The sequence below is a fragment of the Dasypus novemcinctus genome, chromosome 29, assembly GCF_030445035.2.
Source record: "Dasypus novemcinctus isolate mDasNov1 chromosome 29, mDasNov1.1.hap2, whole genome shotgun sequence".
Classification (NCBI taxonomy): Eukaryota; Metazoa; Chordata; class Mammalia; order Cingulata; family Dasypodidae; genus Dasypus; species Dasypus novemcinctus.
The window spans coordinates 1,598,543-1,616,724 of record NC_080701.1 but is presented as its reverse complement, the minus strand read 5'-3'; the positions used below and the strand labels follow the sequence as shown (position 1 = coordinate 1,616,724).

The 18,182-nt window shown below is 56.9% G+C and overlaps 1 protein-coding gene across 1 annotated transcript in view; it reads left to right on the top strand.

Annotated features, from left to right (window-relative positions):
• Window positions 1-18,182, top strand: part of FAT1 (FAT atypical cadherin 1) — a 140,443-nt gene that overhangs the window by 9,533 nt on the left and 112,728 nt on the right. The window contains 2 exon segments of the mRNA XM_058289871.2: window positions 3,898-5,874; window positions 5,876-7,175. Coding sequence (XP_058145854.1) covers window positions 3,898-5,874; window positions 5,876-7,175 — 3,277 coding nt within the window.

Sequence of the window (18,182 nt, the reverse complement as noted above, 5' to 3'; positions counted from 1 at the left end):
TGGGGGGGCAGTTCAGGGCTGGCATGGGGCATCCAGGGGTGCAGGGGGCCGTCCAGGGCTGGGGAGGGCATCCAGGGGTGCTCGGGGGGCCGTCCAGGGCTTGCGGGGGGGGGCCATGCAGGGCTGGGGGGACCGCCGGACTCCGTCACCACACGTGCTACAGCCACAAGGGTTTGCCTGCGCTGCTGCTTGGTTCTGCCGCCTCGGGGCTGCTCCCGGCGCGCTTGCTGGGTTCTCTGCTGACCCTTGGCGCGCAGTCGCCCTCGTCCTTGGGGTACTCTTCATGGGTGTCCTCCCGTGGGTGACGTCACTCAGTTTCATGACCTTAAGTAGCACAGATTGTCTTCCCACAGCCCCCGGTTTTCTCTCTCCAGGCTGGACCTCCCCCACACATCTAACTGCGCTGGAAATCTCTACCTGGAATTCTAGAAAGTTCCAGCTTGCTCTGTCCACAACAGCATCTCACTCCCCAAATCTGGCATTCCCCATTGCTCAGGCACAGTTGCCGACCCTCTGGACCCTCTGTGGCGCTGCCCCCTCTTCATCCTCCCTGCCTGCCCAGCCCCTCCAGGCCTGTGCTAGGCTGGGATTGGACCCCCTACCCCGTGCGTTTCGGCGGAGGCTGCCCGGGCTCCCTGGGACGCACCTGCAGCTCGGTTCCCCCTGCTGTGCTTCTGCTGCCTTGAAGTCTGCTGTCCGCACAGACCTGCCCTCCCCGCCCGAACTCCTCGGGCCGCTTGTGTCACTCGTGGTAAAACCACGGGTCCTGAGAGCCGCTGCCTCGCCTGGGGCCCTGGGCAGAGCTGGATGACTGTGCAGCGGGTGCACCCCACGGCGACAGCGCCTCCCTTCGAGGAGGACTCTCGTGTCTAAGGGCGTTTCGTGGGTGCCGCCTTCTCAAAGTGGGGACCCGACGCTCCTCCTGCCGAGGAGGGCAGCGTGGCGGGGGCTGCGCGGAGACCTCGACCTCCACCTCTCCGTGGGCCGCAGGCCGGTGCCCACGTGGAGTCACATGGTTCTCTGTGCTCCTGAAGCAACGGGAAGGGAAGGTCTTTGCTCCTGTGCTGTCCTCCCCAGGACGCACGACCTTGGTGTAATGAGAACAGCAGGCCAGATCGAGGGACACGTGCAGAACCCCTGGCTGCCAGCTCCCAGCCGCGGGGCTGTTGGAGGACCTTGGGGACATGCTGCCTGTGAGGGCACAGGTCCTGGGTGGACGGGACGTCAGGGAAGGCCCAGGCCATGAGTCCAGGACGGCTTCAGCCGGCCCCGCGCTGCCCCTTGGCTGGGGACTGCGCCAGCGTGAGGCCAGCGGCAGGGAAGCCAGCTCTGCACCTTCTGCGCAAGCCGAACGCTCTTCTAAGCGTTTGTCTCCAGGCTGCCCCGGGAGCCGGCCTCCCCCTGCTGCTGCCCCCCGCCCCGCCCCCCGCTTGCCCTGGCCCCACCACCCCTTTGCTGTTTCTGTCCGTTGAGCCCCGGGCGACACCGGGCGGTATTTGGAGACGTTTCTTGTGGTGTGGCAGCGGGTGGCGCCCAGGGCTGATGGCAGTTTGCCTGGTGGCGCGTCATCGGCCCCGGTGCCCGTCGTGGCGGTGGAGTGGGCTGCCCTCTCTGGCCGCGCCCTCTTGTCCTGCTTTATTTGTCACTTAGGACTTGATCGTCGGCCTGTGATCCGTTCTCACTTCTTTGTCTCCGCCTCGCTGCACCCTCCGGGAGCACTTGCTTGTGGGGTGTCCACTTTTGAATTCCCAGCACCTGGACCTGTACCTGACCCACAGTAGGCGCTCGTTCAGCATTTGTCGCATGAAGCCGTGATGAAGGGAGTGAATGAATTACAGAGGGAACATACTGGATGGTGAAAATTTCAGAGTAAAGTGCAAATGTAAAAATTTCTCCAGCTGCCTGCTACCTCTTTCCTGTTCTCTGGAAGTTTCCACCGTTAAACACATTCTTTTTTACTCCAGAATTTTTCTGCCTATATTTAAGTGGATATATGTACTGTGCACACGATTTGTCCCCCTCCCTTTTTACAAATGTTAACGAGATCAGCTTCGTTTTTCAACTTAATGTATTTGGATATCTTTACATAGCATCATATAGGGTCATATCTAATTATTTTAGTAGCTGTGTAATATTTTATATGGAGAATTAGGCAAACATTTTAAGTGTCTGCAATAGATTCATGGAATAATATTTTGTTATAAAGTGAGTCAGGTAATCATATCTGCTGTACCCTAACCATTTGGAGACAGTGGTGAGCGTCATCTTTATAAGCATTTTTTAATATGTGTTTTGTTTTATCCTAGTTTGTAAATGTCTTGCCATTGGGAGCCTTTGTCTTTTACAAATCATGTTTAAGTTGGTACAGCCAACACATCGCTGTCTCGTAGTAGGTCCTCAGTGAAACTGAACTTTTCATTTGTTTTGATAAAATGACCGAATCATTTCATCATACTCACATCCCTTGAGTATTAGAACTTTTGACCAAATTTAGATATAGAGATTGCTTTAGGAGAAAAGGGTTTTCTTATTTTGTTTAAATGGTAATCATTCTGCTAAAGGCCAGAAACCTGTCCTTCCTTTATCTGTTGAGGGGAGGGCGTGATGGTTAAAGAACACGACACTGCCCAGTTGGAACGTGATTCAGCATCAGTTCAGCTCCAGAGGCTTGAAGCGCATCAGGTCTTCTCTTTTTTTCCTTAATGGAGTGACTAATAGGGCAGCGTCGCAGTCGCTGAGCTAAGACACTGTAAGTTAGTGTTGCCGTGCTGCTTTTGAACTAGCCCTCCGCCGGCCGTTTCGGTCACCCTAGGTAGCATTCCCGTTTCCTGAATGCTCATTTGAATGCTGCCCTGCAAGGCTTCAGTGTCCTGCACTGACCGTGCGGGGTGGCTGTGAAGCTGCGTGGGTTTTCAGGGTGACTTCGCTCGCGTTTTTGGGGAGGACCTGGTCTGAGCATAAGCGTCCCAGGTCCACGGCCAGGTGTAGTCCTGTGGCGAAAGAACCCTTTGCTTTCACGCCTTCCTTTTCCTGCAGTGCCCCCACTCACCACGGTGATTCGGCCGTCCAGGTGTGTAGCTTAGATGGGCTGGCTTTCTTTGGTGTGTGTCTTGTCTTTCAGTAAGGGGCCCCTGGTGACAGGTTGTCCAGTGGCCTGAAGACAGTGGACTCTGTAAATACTGGTTGTTGGAAAGCAGTGCGATAAAATGCGTATGCTTAGTTGGGGAGATGTCGGGCATCGAGCTGTTGAATTCTGGCTTTCCTTTTGTAAACTTTTATTTTGTTTGTTCGTGTTGGCGGTTCAGAAATTACCTCAGTGTCAAACTCGATATACTTACTTGACCACTTTTAGTCATTTAGTGGCACAGTAAATCTTATTTTAGTAGGGAGTGAGCTTAATCATTCTTGGAAATAGTATAATTTCAGAATACATTTTGAGGTAACACTCTCAAAGACCTTATGGTCTCAAAGACCTTATGGGAGGTCTTATAAAACCATTGTTAGGTTTTTGTCTTTTTTCCCGTAAATTAGTTAGAAGCTTTGTGTGCTTTTGAGCATTTAATTCCGTGTATAAAGTGAACATATAAACATTGCACATTATCTGCCTTGTAAACGATTGCTTCTCTTTGCCTTGAATTAAGTATAAGAACACAGTTTAGTTGTCACAGTCGTCAGCCCTTCATCTGAGGCTCACAATTTCTTGAGTCATTCAGATAAGACTGTTCATGTTAAACTTTGTAATTTTAGAAACATAAGGAGTGTTGCCGTATTGGAAACAGACAAAAATCCAGAACCATTCCATAGACTTGGAAGGTACTTTCATAAGGGAAAGGAAGTTGTGCTCTGTACTGGTTTGACTTCCTGCAGTAAACTTCCTTCTTCTCTCCTCCGCCTCAGGTCCCTGCGAGCCGGGCGATGGGGAGCCGCTGGGCCCTGCTGCTGCTGCTGCTCCAGTGCTTCGGGGACGGCGCGGGGGGCCCGAGCCAGGGCGAGCCGGCCCCCCTCCAGTTCACACACCCCCAGTACGACGTCACCGTGCACGAGAACTCGGCCGCAAAGACCTACGTGGGGCATCCTGTGAAGATGGGGGTGTACCTCAGAGACCCGCTGTGGGAAGTGCGGTACAAGATCGTCTCGGGAGACAGCGAGAACCTGTTCAAAGCTGAGGAGCACGTGCTCGGGGACTTCTGCTTCCTGAGGATAAGGACCAAGGGGGGCAACACGGCCGTGCTCAACCGCGAGGTGCGCGACCGCTACGCGCTGACCGTGAGGGCGCTGGAGAGGCACAGCGGCGCCGAGGCGCGCGCGGAGGTCTGGGTGCACGTGCTGGACACCAACGACCTGAGGCCGCTCTTCTCGCCCACCTCCTACAGCGTGTCCCTGCCCGAGGACACGGCCGTCAGGACCAGCGTGGCCAGGGTCAGCGCCACGGATGCGGATGTGGGCACCAACGGGGAGTTCTACTACAGCTTCAGGGACCGCACGGACACGTTTGCCGTCCACCCCACCAGCGGCGTGGTGGTCCTGACCGGGGGGCTGGACCACGCCGAGACCCGGCTGCACGAGCTGGAGGTGCTCGCCGTGGACCGCGGCACCAAGCTATACGGGAGCAGCGGGGTCAGCAGCATGGCCAGGCTCACGGTGCACGTGGAGCAGGCCAACAGGTGCGCCCCTGCCATAACGGCCGTGACGCTGTCCCCGTCGGAGCTGGACACGGACCCCACGTACGCGATCGTGACCGTGGATGACTGTGACCGGGGCGCCTACGGGGAGATCGCCTCCCTGAGCATCGTGGCCGGCGACCCCCTGCAGCAGTTCAGGACCGTGCGGGCCGCTCCCGGGGGCCGGGAGTACAAGGTCAAGGCCACCGGCCACCTGGACTGGGACCGCCGCGCTTCCGGCTACAACCTGACGCTGCAGGCTAGAGACAGGGGCGTCCCGCCCCAGTTCTCTCCCCTGAAAGTCATCCACGTGACCGCCCCGCACTTCAGAGCGGGGCCGGTCGCCTTCGAGAAGGACGTCTACCGGGCGGAGGTCAGCGAGCTGGCGCCGCCCGGCACCCCGGTGGTCCTGGTGAGAGCCGCGCCCCGGCACCCCCACCTGAGGTACGTGCTGAGAAGCGCGCCCGCCAGGGCCAGGTTCAGCTTGAACCCCAGCACGGGTCTCGTTTCCGTCGCGGAGCCGGTCAGGCGGCAGCAGGCTCCCCAGCTGGAGCTCGAGGTGGCCACGAGCGACGGCAGAGCCTCCGCCAGAGTCCTGGTGAGGATCGCGGGTGCCAACAGCCACGCCCCCGAGTTCTCGCAGACGGCCTACAGAGCGTCCTTCGACGAGAACGTGCCGGTGGGGACGCGCGTCCTGAGCGTGAGCGCCGCCGACGCGGACGAGGGCGAGAACGGCTACGTGACCTACAGCATCGCCAACCTCAGCCCCGTGCCCTTCGCCATCGACCACTTCACGGGCGCCGTGAGCACTTCCGAGGGCCTCGACTACGAGCTGATGCCCCGGGTCTACACCCTGAGGGTGCGGGCGTCCGACTGGGGCCTCCCCTACCGCCGCGAGGTGGAAGTGCTTGCCACGCTGACCCTCAACAACCTGAACGACAACACGCCGTTGTTCGAGAAGGTCGACTGCGAAGGGACGATTCCCCGCGACCTGGGCGTGGGCGAGCAGATAACGACCGTGTCTGCCATTGACGCGGATGAGCTGCAGCTGGTGCGCTACCGGATCGAGGCCGGCAACGAGCTGGGTTTGTTCAGCCTGAACCCCAGCTCCGGCGTGCTTTCCTTAAAGCAGTCGCTCGCGGATGGCGCGGGTGCAAAAGCGTCTTTTCACAGCCTGAGGGTTACAGCGACAGATGGAGAGAACTTCGCCACCCCCGCTGTATATCAACCTGACCGTGGCTGCCGGCCGCAAGGCGGTGGACCTGCAGTGTGAGGAGACGGGCGTCGCCAAGATGCTGGCGGAGAGGCTCCTGCAGGCCAATAAGTTACACAGTCAGGGGGAGATGGAGGATGTCTTCTTTGACTCTCACTCTGTCAACGCTCACGCACCGCAGTTCAGGAGCTCTCTTCCCACGGGCATTGAGGTCAAGGAAAACCTTCCCGTGGGCTCCAGCATCATTTCCATGAACGCTACCGACCTCGACACTGGCTTCAATGGAAAACTGGTGTATACCATTTCTGGAGGGAACGAGGATAGTTGCTTCGTCATCGACATGGAAACAGGAGTGCTGAAAATTTTGTCTCCACTAGACCGGGAAGCCGCAGACAGATACACGCTGAATGTCACTGCCTATGACCTGGGCATACCGCAGAAGGCCGCGTGGCGCCTCCTGGATGTCAGCGTGCTGGACGCCAACGACAACGCCCCCGAGTTCCTCCAGGAGAGCTATTTTGTCGAGGTGAGGGAAGACAGGGAGGTGCATAGCGACATCATCCAGGTCGAAGCCACCGACAAGGACCTCGGGCCCAGCGGGCGCGTGTCGTACGCGCTGCGCACGGACACGGATAGGTTTTCCATCGACGGCACCTCCGGCGTCGTCAGGATCGTCCGTCCTTTGGATCGCGAGGCGCAGCCCGTGCATCACCTGACGATCGAGGCCAGGGACCAAGCCGAGGAGGAGCCCCCGCTGCTCTCCACCGTGCTCTTGAAGGTGTTCCTCGAGGACGTTAACGACAACCCACCCAGGTTCATTCCCCCCAGCTACCGAGTGAAAGTCCGCGAGGACCTTCCGGAAGGCGCCGTCATCATGTGGTTGGAGGCCCATGACCCCGACCTGGGGCCGTCGGGGCAGGTACGGTACAGCCTCCTGGACCCCGGGGAGGGGAACTTTGACATCGACAAACTCAGCGGAGCGGTGAGGATCGTGCGGCAGCTGGACTTTGAGAAGAAGCAGGTGTACAACCTCACGGTCAGGGCCAAGGACAAAGGCAAGCCCGTTTCCCTGTCCTCCACCTGCTCCGTGGAGGTGGAGGTGGTCGACGTGAACGAGAACCTGCATGCCCCAGTCTTCTCCAGCTTCGTGGAGAAGGGCACCGTGAGGGAGGATGTCCCCGTCGGCTCGTCGGTTATGGCAGTGTCTGCGCACGACGAGGACGTGGGCAGGGACGGGGAGGTCCGCTACTCCATTAGAGACGGCTCAGGCGTGGGGGTCTTCAGGATAGACGAAGAAACAGGTGAGCAGACCTTCCCTACTCCGATTTGACCCCTGCTGGCATCTCCCCAGGGTCCCGTTCCCCTCCGGTTGCTGAGCCCCGGTGTGCAATGCAGGCTTTTGTCCCTGCTCGTGTGGATGGGTGCATGGGCAGTGAGTCCTGAGGGTGGGACCGAAGGAGCCAGAACGATGACACTGGTGGACAGTGAGCAGAGAAAAGGGAGGTTACGCCGGACAGTGCTGGTTTATACTCTGAGGTTTGCTGAGGAACGCGGTTGGGGGTTTCCTGTAGCCCTGAGCCCTTCCGCAGTTGCTGGCGCTGGTGTGTGCCGCCGGCTCCTGCTCACGGCTCCAGCAGTGCCGCCACCAGCCTGTTGTCTCAAGATCAACGCTCACCTGCAGGGTCGGGGGGACGTAGAAGTCCTCGGTGATGGGACCGCCGCAGCGAGCCCCTCGGGGTCTTGAGGGCAGACACGGGTAGTGGCTGGGAGACCTGCCTTGGGCTCTTGGCTTTCAGTTAGGTGGGTGGTCTTGGACAAGTTAATTACCTTCTTAATTTAATACAAACTTCTTTGTAAGATGGGGCCACTCAAAACTACGGCATGTGGGGGTAAGGGTGAAATGGAAAAGCTCCTAGCGCATGTGTTGGATCCACTAATACTTTTTGCGAATGCTGGCAGTGATTTGTTAGGAGAATTCTTTCCTGCAGTGGGACGCTGCAGACAGCCAGTTCTTGCTGGAGTGTGTCAGTTTGCCAGCGCCCCCAGTCTACCCGCCTTTCACGTGCATTTTGTTATGTCCGTCTCCCCTTATGTAGTGTGAGGCTTTGAGCGCCAGCATTTTCTGTCCTCAGCACCAAGCAAAAAGTACCTGGCACGTGGAAGCTGCTCAGGAAACGTTAAAAGAGTAAATGAGAAAATTAATGAGTATTTTGGCTTTGACTGTCCTGTCCACTGAGAATGGAGTGGAACCAGAGGGAAGAGGGGTGATCACCGCGTGAATCAGCCGTAGTTGGGGCTCACTTGTTTATCTCATTGGTGTTTCCGTTCTAAAAGGGACATTTTTTTATTACATTAAAATTTTATGGGGGAGCGGATGAGGCTCAGTGGTTGAGCACCTGCTTCCCATGTACAAGGTCCTGAGATCAATCCCTGGTACCACCTAAAAAAAACACAAAAGCTTTATGTATTCAGTAAAACACAAACCCTTCAGTCTGCACCCACCCCATTACTTCCATATCTAATATGTTCGTAGCACATGATCAACTGTTGTCCTAGAAATAAGCTATTTTTGAGACTACAGAATTTTAATATGCTTTTATTTATCCAGGATGTTTCTTTCAATGGTATGTAATTATTATATATTATAGGCTGCTCATGTACAGTACTGATAATAGTATAATTCAAGAGAAAATAGCATTATGAGCAAAGTTTGGTAATCATTCATCTGAAGAATAGAGTGTGTTTATATCCTTTTTTTTTTTTTTTTTTTGGTTGTAGGTACTGCCCAATATGAATTAGAATTTTTAGGTACATTGGCAACATAGAAAACTATCCAAGCTGAAACTATGATGTGTTTTTGTAAATCTTCTAAGGACAGTTATTTCTACTTCTTTTTCTTTCCCAAAATAGATTTTGAAAGCCTATAAAGAACTGTTACAAGTTAAAGTTAGGACAGAAAATAGAACCATGGTTTTCATTTACATTCCCTTGATGCTTTAAATTATATGAGCAAGTGCCTTTGGGGCTTTTTTTTCCAAGTACAAAGAGTATTTTTATTGTTGCTTTTTAAAGAGTCATTTGGAAACTGGTATTTTTCTCCCCTAAGTTTAAGGGATTGGAATGTTCTTAGTCCAGGAGGGTGGGGAGGAAACAACTAAGCGACCTACGTGTGGTCCTGAAATAGATCTATAGGAGTCTTCAGAGACGGACCCGGCCTTTCCAGCGTACCTGGTGGGGAGGGAGGGCGTCCAGGGCATGGCAATGGAGAAGGAACCAAGGAACGTTTTTCTTAAGTTGGTAAATGTGGAAGAAACTGTTTTGCATTTGTTTTAATATTGAGACTTAAAGTGAGAGGGAAGCTGCAGGTTTCTAGGTCCCTCTGTTGCCTGAGCCACCTCCGCTCCCCAGTACTGATCTTGACCTCATCTCTCTGCCTTCTCAGCGTCTGCTGCTCTTACTTTCCCTTCCAGGGTGCATTTAGTTTTGGGCTCATGACTTGGGCCTGCCCAGGACTGCTTTGACCAGCCCTGGAACTTGCCGGCATTGCTTGCCCTTCGCTTCCTCCTGCAGGTGGTCTTGTGGCGCTCCACCTCTTTCAGCAGTGTCAACATGTGTGCCTGTGCTTGTGTGTCTAGAGCAGAGGATACACTCTCCAATCGGAATTTAGTTTTTACCAAGAATTTTTAAAATGCTCTTCTCTGCTTTGATTTGAGAAGCTCCCTAAAAGTGTTCTTTGGTTTTTCAGTAGAAATTCTATGGACACCTAAGTATGTAGTCAGATGAATGCTGGGTAGCTCTGGAGTCGTGTCTGGCTTTGGCTCGTTGGCCTTGCAGGGAGGTACCCTGTGATTGTAGTTGCCTGCAGCCGGGGTGACCGTCCTTGGGCTCATCCGTTAGTCTTTCTTTATTGTATGCTCTTCCTGGAGAAGCCTCTGGGTATTACACATCCGAGCCTATTTTGGGTTTGAAAGAGTGGAGAGTGGAGTGTTTGGCGAGAAGGTATTCAGAAAGTCAGGCTTGCAGAGAGCCGGTCTCCACGAGCGTTAATTCAGGTTCTCCCTCTTTGTCTCCTTAGAACACGCAGAGAGGATTGAGGAGTAGGGTTAACAGAAGCGGGTGGGAGGTGTCTTTGAAGCGTGGGTGCTTTCGCTTGGAGCCTGTGCTCGGCCTGCCTGCCCCTCCAGCGCTTGCCCTGCTCATGGTCAGCGTGCCCAGTGTGCTCATCTCTCCGGCGCTCGCCCTGCTCACGGTCAGCGTGCCCGTCTCTCCGGCGCTCGCCCTGCTCACGGTCAGCGTGCCCGTCTCTCTGGCGCTCGCCCTGCTCATGGTCAGCGTGCCCGTCTCTCTGGCGCTCGCCCTACTCACGGTCAGCGTGCCCGTCTCTCTGGCGCTCGCCCTGCTCACGGTCAACGTGCCCAGTGTGCCCGCCCCTCCGGCGCTCACCCTGCTCACGGTCAGTGTGCCCATCTCTCTGGCGCTCGCCCTGCTCACGGTCAGCGTGCCCATCTCTCTGGCGCTCGCCCTGCTCACGGTCAGTGTGCCCGCCCCTCCGGTGCTCGCCCTGCTCACGGTCAGCGTGCCCGTCTCTCTGGCGCTCGCCCTGCTCACGGTCAACGTGCCCAGTGTGCCCGCCCCTCCGGCGCTCACCCTGCTCACGGTCAGTGTGCCCATCTCTCTGGCGCTCGCCCTGCTCACGGTCAGTGTGCCCGCCCCTCCGGCGCTCACCCTGCTCACGGTCAGTGTGCCCATCTCTCTGGCGCTCGCCCTGCTCACGGTCAGCGTGCCCATCTCTCTGGCGCTCGCCCTGCTCACGGTCAGTGTGCCCGCCCCTCCGGTGCTCGCCCTGCTCACGGTCAGTGTGCCCGTCTCTCTGGTGCTCGCCCTGCTCACGGTCAGTGTGCCCGCCCCTCCGGCGCTCGCCCTGCTCACGGTCAGTGTGCCCATCTCTCCGGTGCTCGCCCTGCTCACGGTCAGTGTGCCCGCCCCTCCGGCGCTCGCCCTGCTCACGGTCAGCGTGCCCGTCTCTGGCGCTCGCCCTGCTCACGGTCAGCGTGCCCGTCTCTCCGGCGCTCGCCCTGCTCACGGTCAGCGTGCCCGTCTCTCTGGCGCTCGCCCTGCTCACGGTCAGCGTGCCCGTCTCTCTGGCGCTCGCCCTACTCACGGTCAGCGTGCCCGTCTCTCTGGCGCTCGCCCTGCTCACGGTCAACGTGCCCAGTGTGCCCGCCCCTCCGGCGCTCACCCTGCTCACGGTCAGTGTGCCCATCTCTCTGGCGCTCGCCCTGCTCATGGTCAGCGTGCCCATCTCTCTGGCGCTCGCCCTGCTCACGGTCAGTGTGCCCGCCCCTCCGGCGCTCGCCCTGCTCACGGTCAGTGTGCCCATCTCTCCGGTGCTCGCCCTGCTCACGGTCAGTGTGCCCGCCCCTCCGGCGCTCGCCCTGCTCACGGTCAGTGTGCCCGTCTCTCTGGCGCTCGCCCTGCTCACGGTCAGTGTGCCCGTCTCTCTGGCGCTCGCCCTGCTCACGGTCAGTGTGCCCGTCTCTCTGGCGCTCGCCCTGCTCACGGTCAGTGTGCCCGTCTCTCTGGCGCTCGCCCTGCTCACGGTCAGCGTGCCCGTGCTGCTCTGCCATAGCTTCGGGGAAGCGGGCGGCCTCTCGAGTTGCCCGTGGAGAGCTGTGCAGTAAGCGCAGCCTTCTCAGCCCATGGTGCCCGTTCTGTGAATTATTACTTCAGTACTGCTGAAAAGATAGGCTGCAGCTTCTTCTTAATGTTTGGAACTCAGGTAATGTCTAGAAAAACGCCCGGCCGATTATCTCATAATCTGTAACAAGTGTTCCACCAGGGTGTGGAGTTGTATGGGATATCCACACAGCTGTATGATTGTTGTGCAAATTCACAGTATCTGTAACAAAAATACACTTTAAAAAAATAGTGTGGGTTGGGGGAAAAATACACCAAATGCAAGATAAGGACTATAGTTGGTAGTAATATTTTGACCATGCTCTTGCATAGTTCGTAGCAAATGTTTCACAACAATGCAAAGAGTTGGTGAGGGATGATGCCTGAGACCCCTGGGTGATGTTTATTTTGTAAGTTCGCAATCTCTACTATACACTTACTGTTTGTGTGTTCATGTGTGAATGATATACTTCAATAAAAATAAAAAATAGAGAAAAAGAAACTGAGAGGCCTGTGGAGTCGGCGCCTGGCTGAGGCCGCCCCCGGAGCTTTATGGGACAGCCCCACGCAGCCCCTGCGGTCTTGGGCGCATCAGGTTTGCGCTCCACCCGCCTCCTGGCTGCTGGAAGCCGCCCACGAGGAGCGTTCCCCCCTGACTTACCTGGGGAGACCATGCTTTTCACTAGGACAGGAGCAGATCTCCTCTTGTTAGTGCCAGGTTCCTCTTAGAGTCTCAGCTGGGGTTTCAGGGTGGAAATTTACGTTTTGATGAAAAGACTTGTGGTGTGTGTGTAGGGAAGTACAGCCGTGGCAGCCAGAGAAGTCAGCAGTCCTGAGGGTGCTACGGCCCGCCCCCGCCCGGGTGCTGGGGGTCCCGTGGTGGAGCAGAAGGGGCTCCGGGCAGCCTGTGGCCGACGTCGGGAGAAGAGTCCGGGCGGTGGGGTGGGGGGTGGTGGTCTGATTCGGTCTGGAACCACCGTTTCCTCACCCTCTTCTCTCAGGGCACGAAATGGTCTCAGACTGAAGGCCTGAGCACGCCCAAGACTGGGTGCCACGTTCCTGGAGAGGCCAGGTCCCCCTGGCGGGCCGTCCAGCTCCTGGCTGTGGGGCCGGGGCACCTGCTGGATGGGCTTCGACTGGCCCCCCTAGTGGGCTGTCCAGCTCCTGGTGGGGCCATCCCCCTGGCGGGCCGTCCAGCCCCTGGCTGCGGGGCTGGGGCGCCTGCTGGATGGGCTTTGACCGGCCCCCCCTGGCGGGCCGTCCAGCTCCTGGCCACGGGACAGAGGTGCCTGCTGGACGGGCTTTGGTGCCGGCCTCTGCCTGAGTGGCAGCAGTTGCTGGCCTGCCCGTTTGTTCCCTTCCTCGGAACGCGGAAGAGAAGACATTTCCGCCCTTGCTACGTGAGATTGTAAATCTGGCTTTGGCAGAGATGACTTTACTAAGACGTGTTCTCTCTGCGTGTTAACGTAAAATCCCGTTTCTCGCTTGTGCTTTGAGCCAAGGCATCGAAATAATGTCCACGGGGGGAGGATCCCTTTGGGAGGATTTTTAAGGTGAAGGCAGGATTTAATCAGAAATCCTAAAGAGAGTCTGTTTTAAAGGAAAACAGGATCATCTCTTCTGTGGTCGTTCTATGATTTTAACAAACTGTTGCCTTTGGTACTGATTGGGTAGATCTAGGGGTTGAAATACAAAGTAGAAGGTTTTCCGTTGTGAAGCCGCACAAGGCCCCTGCGTCGTCCTAAATGGGGTGAAAGGACCCAGGGGGACTGGGCCGGAAGCACCTGAAGACCCTCTCCTTGGGCCGAGGTTGCAGAGGGGGTGGTGGTGCGCATGGCTTTTAGGGCAGCCCTGAGGGGGTGGTGGTGAGCATGGCTTTTAGGGCAGCCCGCGGACGGCGTCCCTGCCGCCTGCTGAGCTTGGCAGTCTGCATGTGGCGGCTTATTCACGCTCCCAGCAGCCCTCTGGCCGTGGGTGCAGCCACTCCGGGTTACAGACGGGGGTGGGGGGATTGAGTAATGGGCCCAAGACCCCTTGGGTGGTAAGTGGCGGCACTAGCAGCCCGTGCTCTCCACCACGGCACTGTGCTCCTGTCCCTCTTCCCAGAAGATCTAGCGGTGCTTGAAGGGCGTCCGTTCGACACCCCGAGGGGTTCTTGGATGAACCTGGTGGGGCTTGGTAGGGCGCCGGGGCCCAGGGCCCTGAAGGGGCCTGGAATCTAAGACTCTCCGCGGTCATGTATCTCACAACGTGTTTGAGTTAGACAGTGGGTAACCGGGATTTTGGCATTGTTCGTGGGGGGTTAAGCAGCTTGTGGCTGCTGTGGTGAAGTGACCAGGTGGGGACACTGCGGGTTGGCGTGGACAGCCGGATGCCCCTGCTTCACCACCTTCCCAGCTCTGCAGGCGTTTGAGCGAGATGCTGCTGCGGGTACCGTAGCTGGTGGTGGTTGAAGCCTTTTCTCCTCGAAACGGCGTGGCCCGGGATGGTTAGGTCCCTGCCAGCCTCCACCCGGCCAGCCCACCGGACGCTCACGTTCGCCTTGTCGTGGTCCCCTGCGGTTCGGTTGTGTGGCCCTGCTCTGGTGGCGTCTCCCTCGTTCTCCCAGCCGGCTGGGAGCAAGCCTTGCGGATGGGTGCCGCTGCTCATGCCTTCACGCTCTAGGCCCTCGGGAGTCCGGGGCTCACCGCTGGCAGGCGCCGTGGGAGCGCATCGTTCTTTAGTATGGTGCCAGGTCCCATATCGCCTGCTTGAAAGAATGCGAATGCAGGAGATTTTACAGCTTCGGTCCATGTTGGACTTTTTTCCTTACCCATTTAGTTCCTGTTGTTTTGACCTTGAGTTATTTTAGTTCATAAAGCTGGGTTTGTCAAGTTTATATTAACTTTGTTTTTTGTATGCTGTTACTTTTCAGTTATCGTTACAGGATTTACTTTAAAAAATCATTTTGCATGCTGTCCATACGTGATATAATCAAAGCAGGGCTTTCATGTCTTTTGTTACTAAGTATGAATAGACCTTGAAAGATTGTTGTCAGTGACACGTACTTTACCTGTAGAATTGGCAGTTTAATAGCAACCATAGCAGGTCTAGAAAACCATCCACAGATGTACTTCAACTTGCCTTGCCCGTTTAACGCAGCCACGTCTCAGAACGTCGGATGTGTTGAGCTGCTTCGTGCTGCGTCTCCACGTGGCTGAGTGGGTGACCTGTTGAGTGGGATTCTTTGAAATTGCCAGTTTCTTTTATGCTGGGCCTATTAAGTTCAGTTTTTTTAGTTTAACAAAATTGATTTTTCAAATGAAAATGACACAGCTATTTCAGTAGTTTGACTTCTTTCCAGTTTGTGATACTCTAATTGTATTATCTTATTAATGCTGAGCTTTGTCGTCATCTTTCTGTAATTGCAGTTAACATTTACTGAGCACTTACTGTATACCAGCCCCATCTTAAGCTCTTTGCATTGATTATCTCAATAGTTAGCCTTCCAGTCTACCCCCGTAGTACATTAAATTATAAAGAAGTTAGTGCAGCAGTAGGGTTTGTGATCCTCCCTGACTTTGCCCTTGAGTTTTGAAATACTTTAATTTTTAGAATGGGTGTGGGCTGGGGGGTGGCGGGCTGGGGTGCCTGGTGGCCGGAGGTGATTCGTGGCGTCTCCGGGAAGCTCGCGGGTGCTCTCTCGTGCCCTCCAGCGCCCTGGCGCGCGGGCCAGCTTCCCGGGCTTGCTTGTCTCCTCCCTCGCCACCTCCGCTGGCCCCCGCGCCGTGGCCGGGGCTCGCCGGCGCCTGCCGGCCGTGCTCCCGCCGGGGCCGTGGCCCGCGCGCCGTGCCGAGGCTTCGTCGACAGGCCCTGCAGCCTGCTCGTCGCCCGCGCGCTGGCGTTGCGCATCCTCTCAGGCGGCCGCTGGTGCGGTTTCTCCTCACGTCCTTTTCCCTGCGCTGTTAGCTCGCCGTGGCCGCCGTCTAAGTGGTCCTCGGGGGTTCGTGTAGTGGGCAGACATTGCCGGGCGACCCGACGGCGCCGCCCCTCCCCGGAAGCCTTTCGTGGCCTTTGCTGCTCTTTGTCCGCGTAGCGCGTGATCACGGGCCTCGTTTGCCTGGTGAACAGCGACCGCGCCTGAAGCGAGGGCGCCCGTGGAGGCCGCCCCGCGGCTCCCTTCTCCACGCCTGGCTCCTCCTGACCCGCCAGGCGGGGCTTCTGATCCCCCAGCGGCAGGGGGCAGCTGGACGCTGAATGCGGCGGCGCAGGCGGCGGCGCCCCCTTGCGCACGGTGCGCACGCACGCACGGCGCCCCCCCCCCCCCGCACGCACGCACGCACGCACGCACGCACGCACGCCCCTCCCCCCCAGGCACGGCGTCCCCTCAGGCATGGCTCCTCAGGAACGGCGCCCCCTCGCGCACGCACGCACGCCCCCCCCCCCCCCCAGGCACGGCATCCCCTCAGGCATGGCTCCTCAGGAACGGCGCCCCCTCGCGCACGCACGCACGCCCCCCCCCCCAGGCACGGCGTCCCCTCAGGCATGGCTCCTCAGGAACGGCCACTCCTCGCGCACGGCGCCCCCTCGCGCACGGCGCCCCCTCGCGCACGGCGCCCCCTCGCGCACGGCGCCCCCTCGCGCACGGCGCCCCCCTCGCGCACGGCGCCCCCTCGCGCACGGCGCCCCCTCGCGCACGGCGCCCCCTCGCGCACGGCGCCCCCTCGCGCACGGCGCCCCCTCGCGCACGGCGCCCCCTCGCGCACGGCGCTTCACGGCAGTGTCGGCGCGTTCTGGGGCCGGCGCGTTCTGGGGCCGGGGCCCCTGCCGGGCCGGGAGGTCCCGGAGCCCCGCTCCAAGCCCCTGTCCTGGCGCCGCCGGGGTCGCCGAGGTCCCAGGTTCCCAGGGGGGACGAGCAGAGGGCGGGGCCGCGGTGGCCGCGGCCCTGAGGGCGCAGCCTGTGCGCGCCCGCGGGGACGCCTCCAGCTGCAGAGGGCGGCCGCTCCAGCGGGCTCCTTCCTGCTTCTCGGGAGGCGGCGAGGCTTCAGGGCGCAGGCCGCGGTGGGTGCCTAAGGTGACTCGAGGGAAACTCCCTCAGGGCGGTCTCCAGGGGAAATAGCCACCTGCGCCTGCGTTCTTGAGGTCGCCGCCCTGAGGCACGCGAGACAAACTAGGGCAATAAAATCAATACGTTCCTGTTAAAGTTAGGCGAATCTCGACTTAAATTTTTTTAAATTTGTCCTTCCCCGTGTGGCTTCTGGCGTGCTGTCTGCGCTCTGTGTCCATGCGCTGTGCGTTCTTCTGTGTCTGTATTTATCCCCCTGCCTGCGGCTTGCTTGTCGTCTGCTCTCTGTCGTTCTCTGCGCGCTCTTCCGTTTCTGCTCGTCTCCCTTTTTGTAGAATCTCCTTGCTGAGCCGTCTCTCCGCCGTGCCTGGCGCTCTGCAGCCTCCTTCGCAAGGAGGCCCCAGGACGGGAACCCAGGGCCTCCCATATGGCAGGCGGGAGCCCAACGGAGCCACAGCTGTTTCCCATCAAGACTTGATTTTTATTGTTGCCAGCTCGCCACGGAAACCCTCTCATTTGCTTACCTACGCATTCACCTTTATTTAGTGAGATAAAAATTTGTCAGAAAACTCAGACTTATAATAAAGTTAACTTTCTCGACAGATTAAATTTTTATTTAATAGACTTACACTTGGGTTAACCATTTTAATTTTGTGAATAAATAGCCCCCTCATTCAGTAAAAAACAAAACTATTTAAATAATGTCTATTTTAAACGTTCACTGTAAGAGAGCATTAAGCAGCCTTGCGATGTATGCGTGGCAAAAAATTTTCTGCCATCTGTTTTTTACAGATATTGGTATCCATATTTTTTGACCTCTGGAGGTCACTTCTTGTACGTAGTGATTTTGACAGTCTTTCATAAAATAATATGTTTTCTTTACCAAAAGTTGAAGATACTTTGTTAGTTGGAAACAGCTATTTAGAAAATGATTTTAAATTGGAATTAGCATTAAAATATTTTAAAGCAGCTGTAGTATCAATTCTTAACTAAAAGATTCTTCAAAATCCATGTGTGGGTACTGAATGTTTTTTTGTTTTTTTGTGTTTTTTTTAAAGATTTATTTATTTATTTATTTAATTCCCCCCCTCCCCTGTTTGTCTGTTCTCTGTGTCTATTTGCTGCGTCTTGTTTCTTTGTCCGCTTCTGTTGTCGTCAGCGGCACAGGAAGTGTGGGCGGCACCATTCCTGGGCAGGCTGCACTTTCTTTCGCGCTGGGCGGCTTTCCTCACGGGCGCACTCCTTGCGCGTGGGGCTCCCCCACGCGGGGGACACCCTTGCGTGGCACGGCACTCCTTGTGCACATCAGCACTGCGCATGGCCAGCTCCACACGGGTCAAGGAGGTCCGGGATTTGAACCACGGACCTCCCATGTGGTAGACGGACGCCCTAACCACTGGGCCAAGTCCGTTTCCCTGAATGTTTTTTTAGCTCTTGTAAGAGTCAGCCAAAGGGGTGCTGATACAAAATACCAGAAATTGGTTGGTTTTTATAAAAGGTATTTATTTGGGGTAGGAGCTTACAGGTACCAGGCCATACAGCACAATTTACTTCCCTCACCAAAGTCTATTTGGAGCAAGATGTCTGC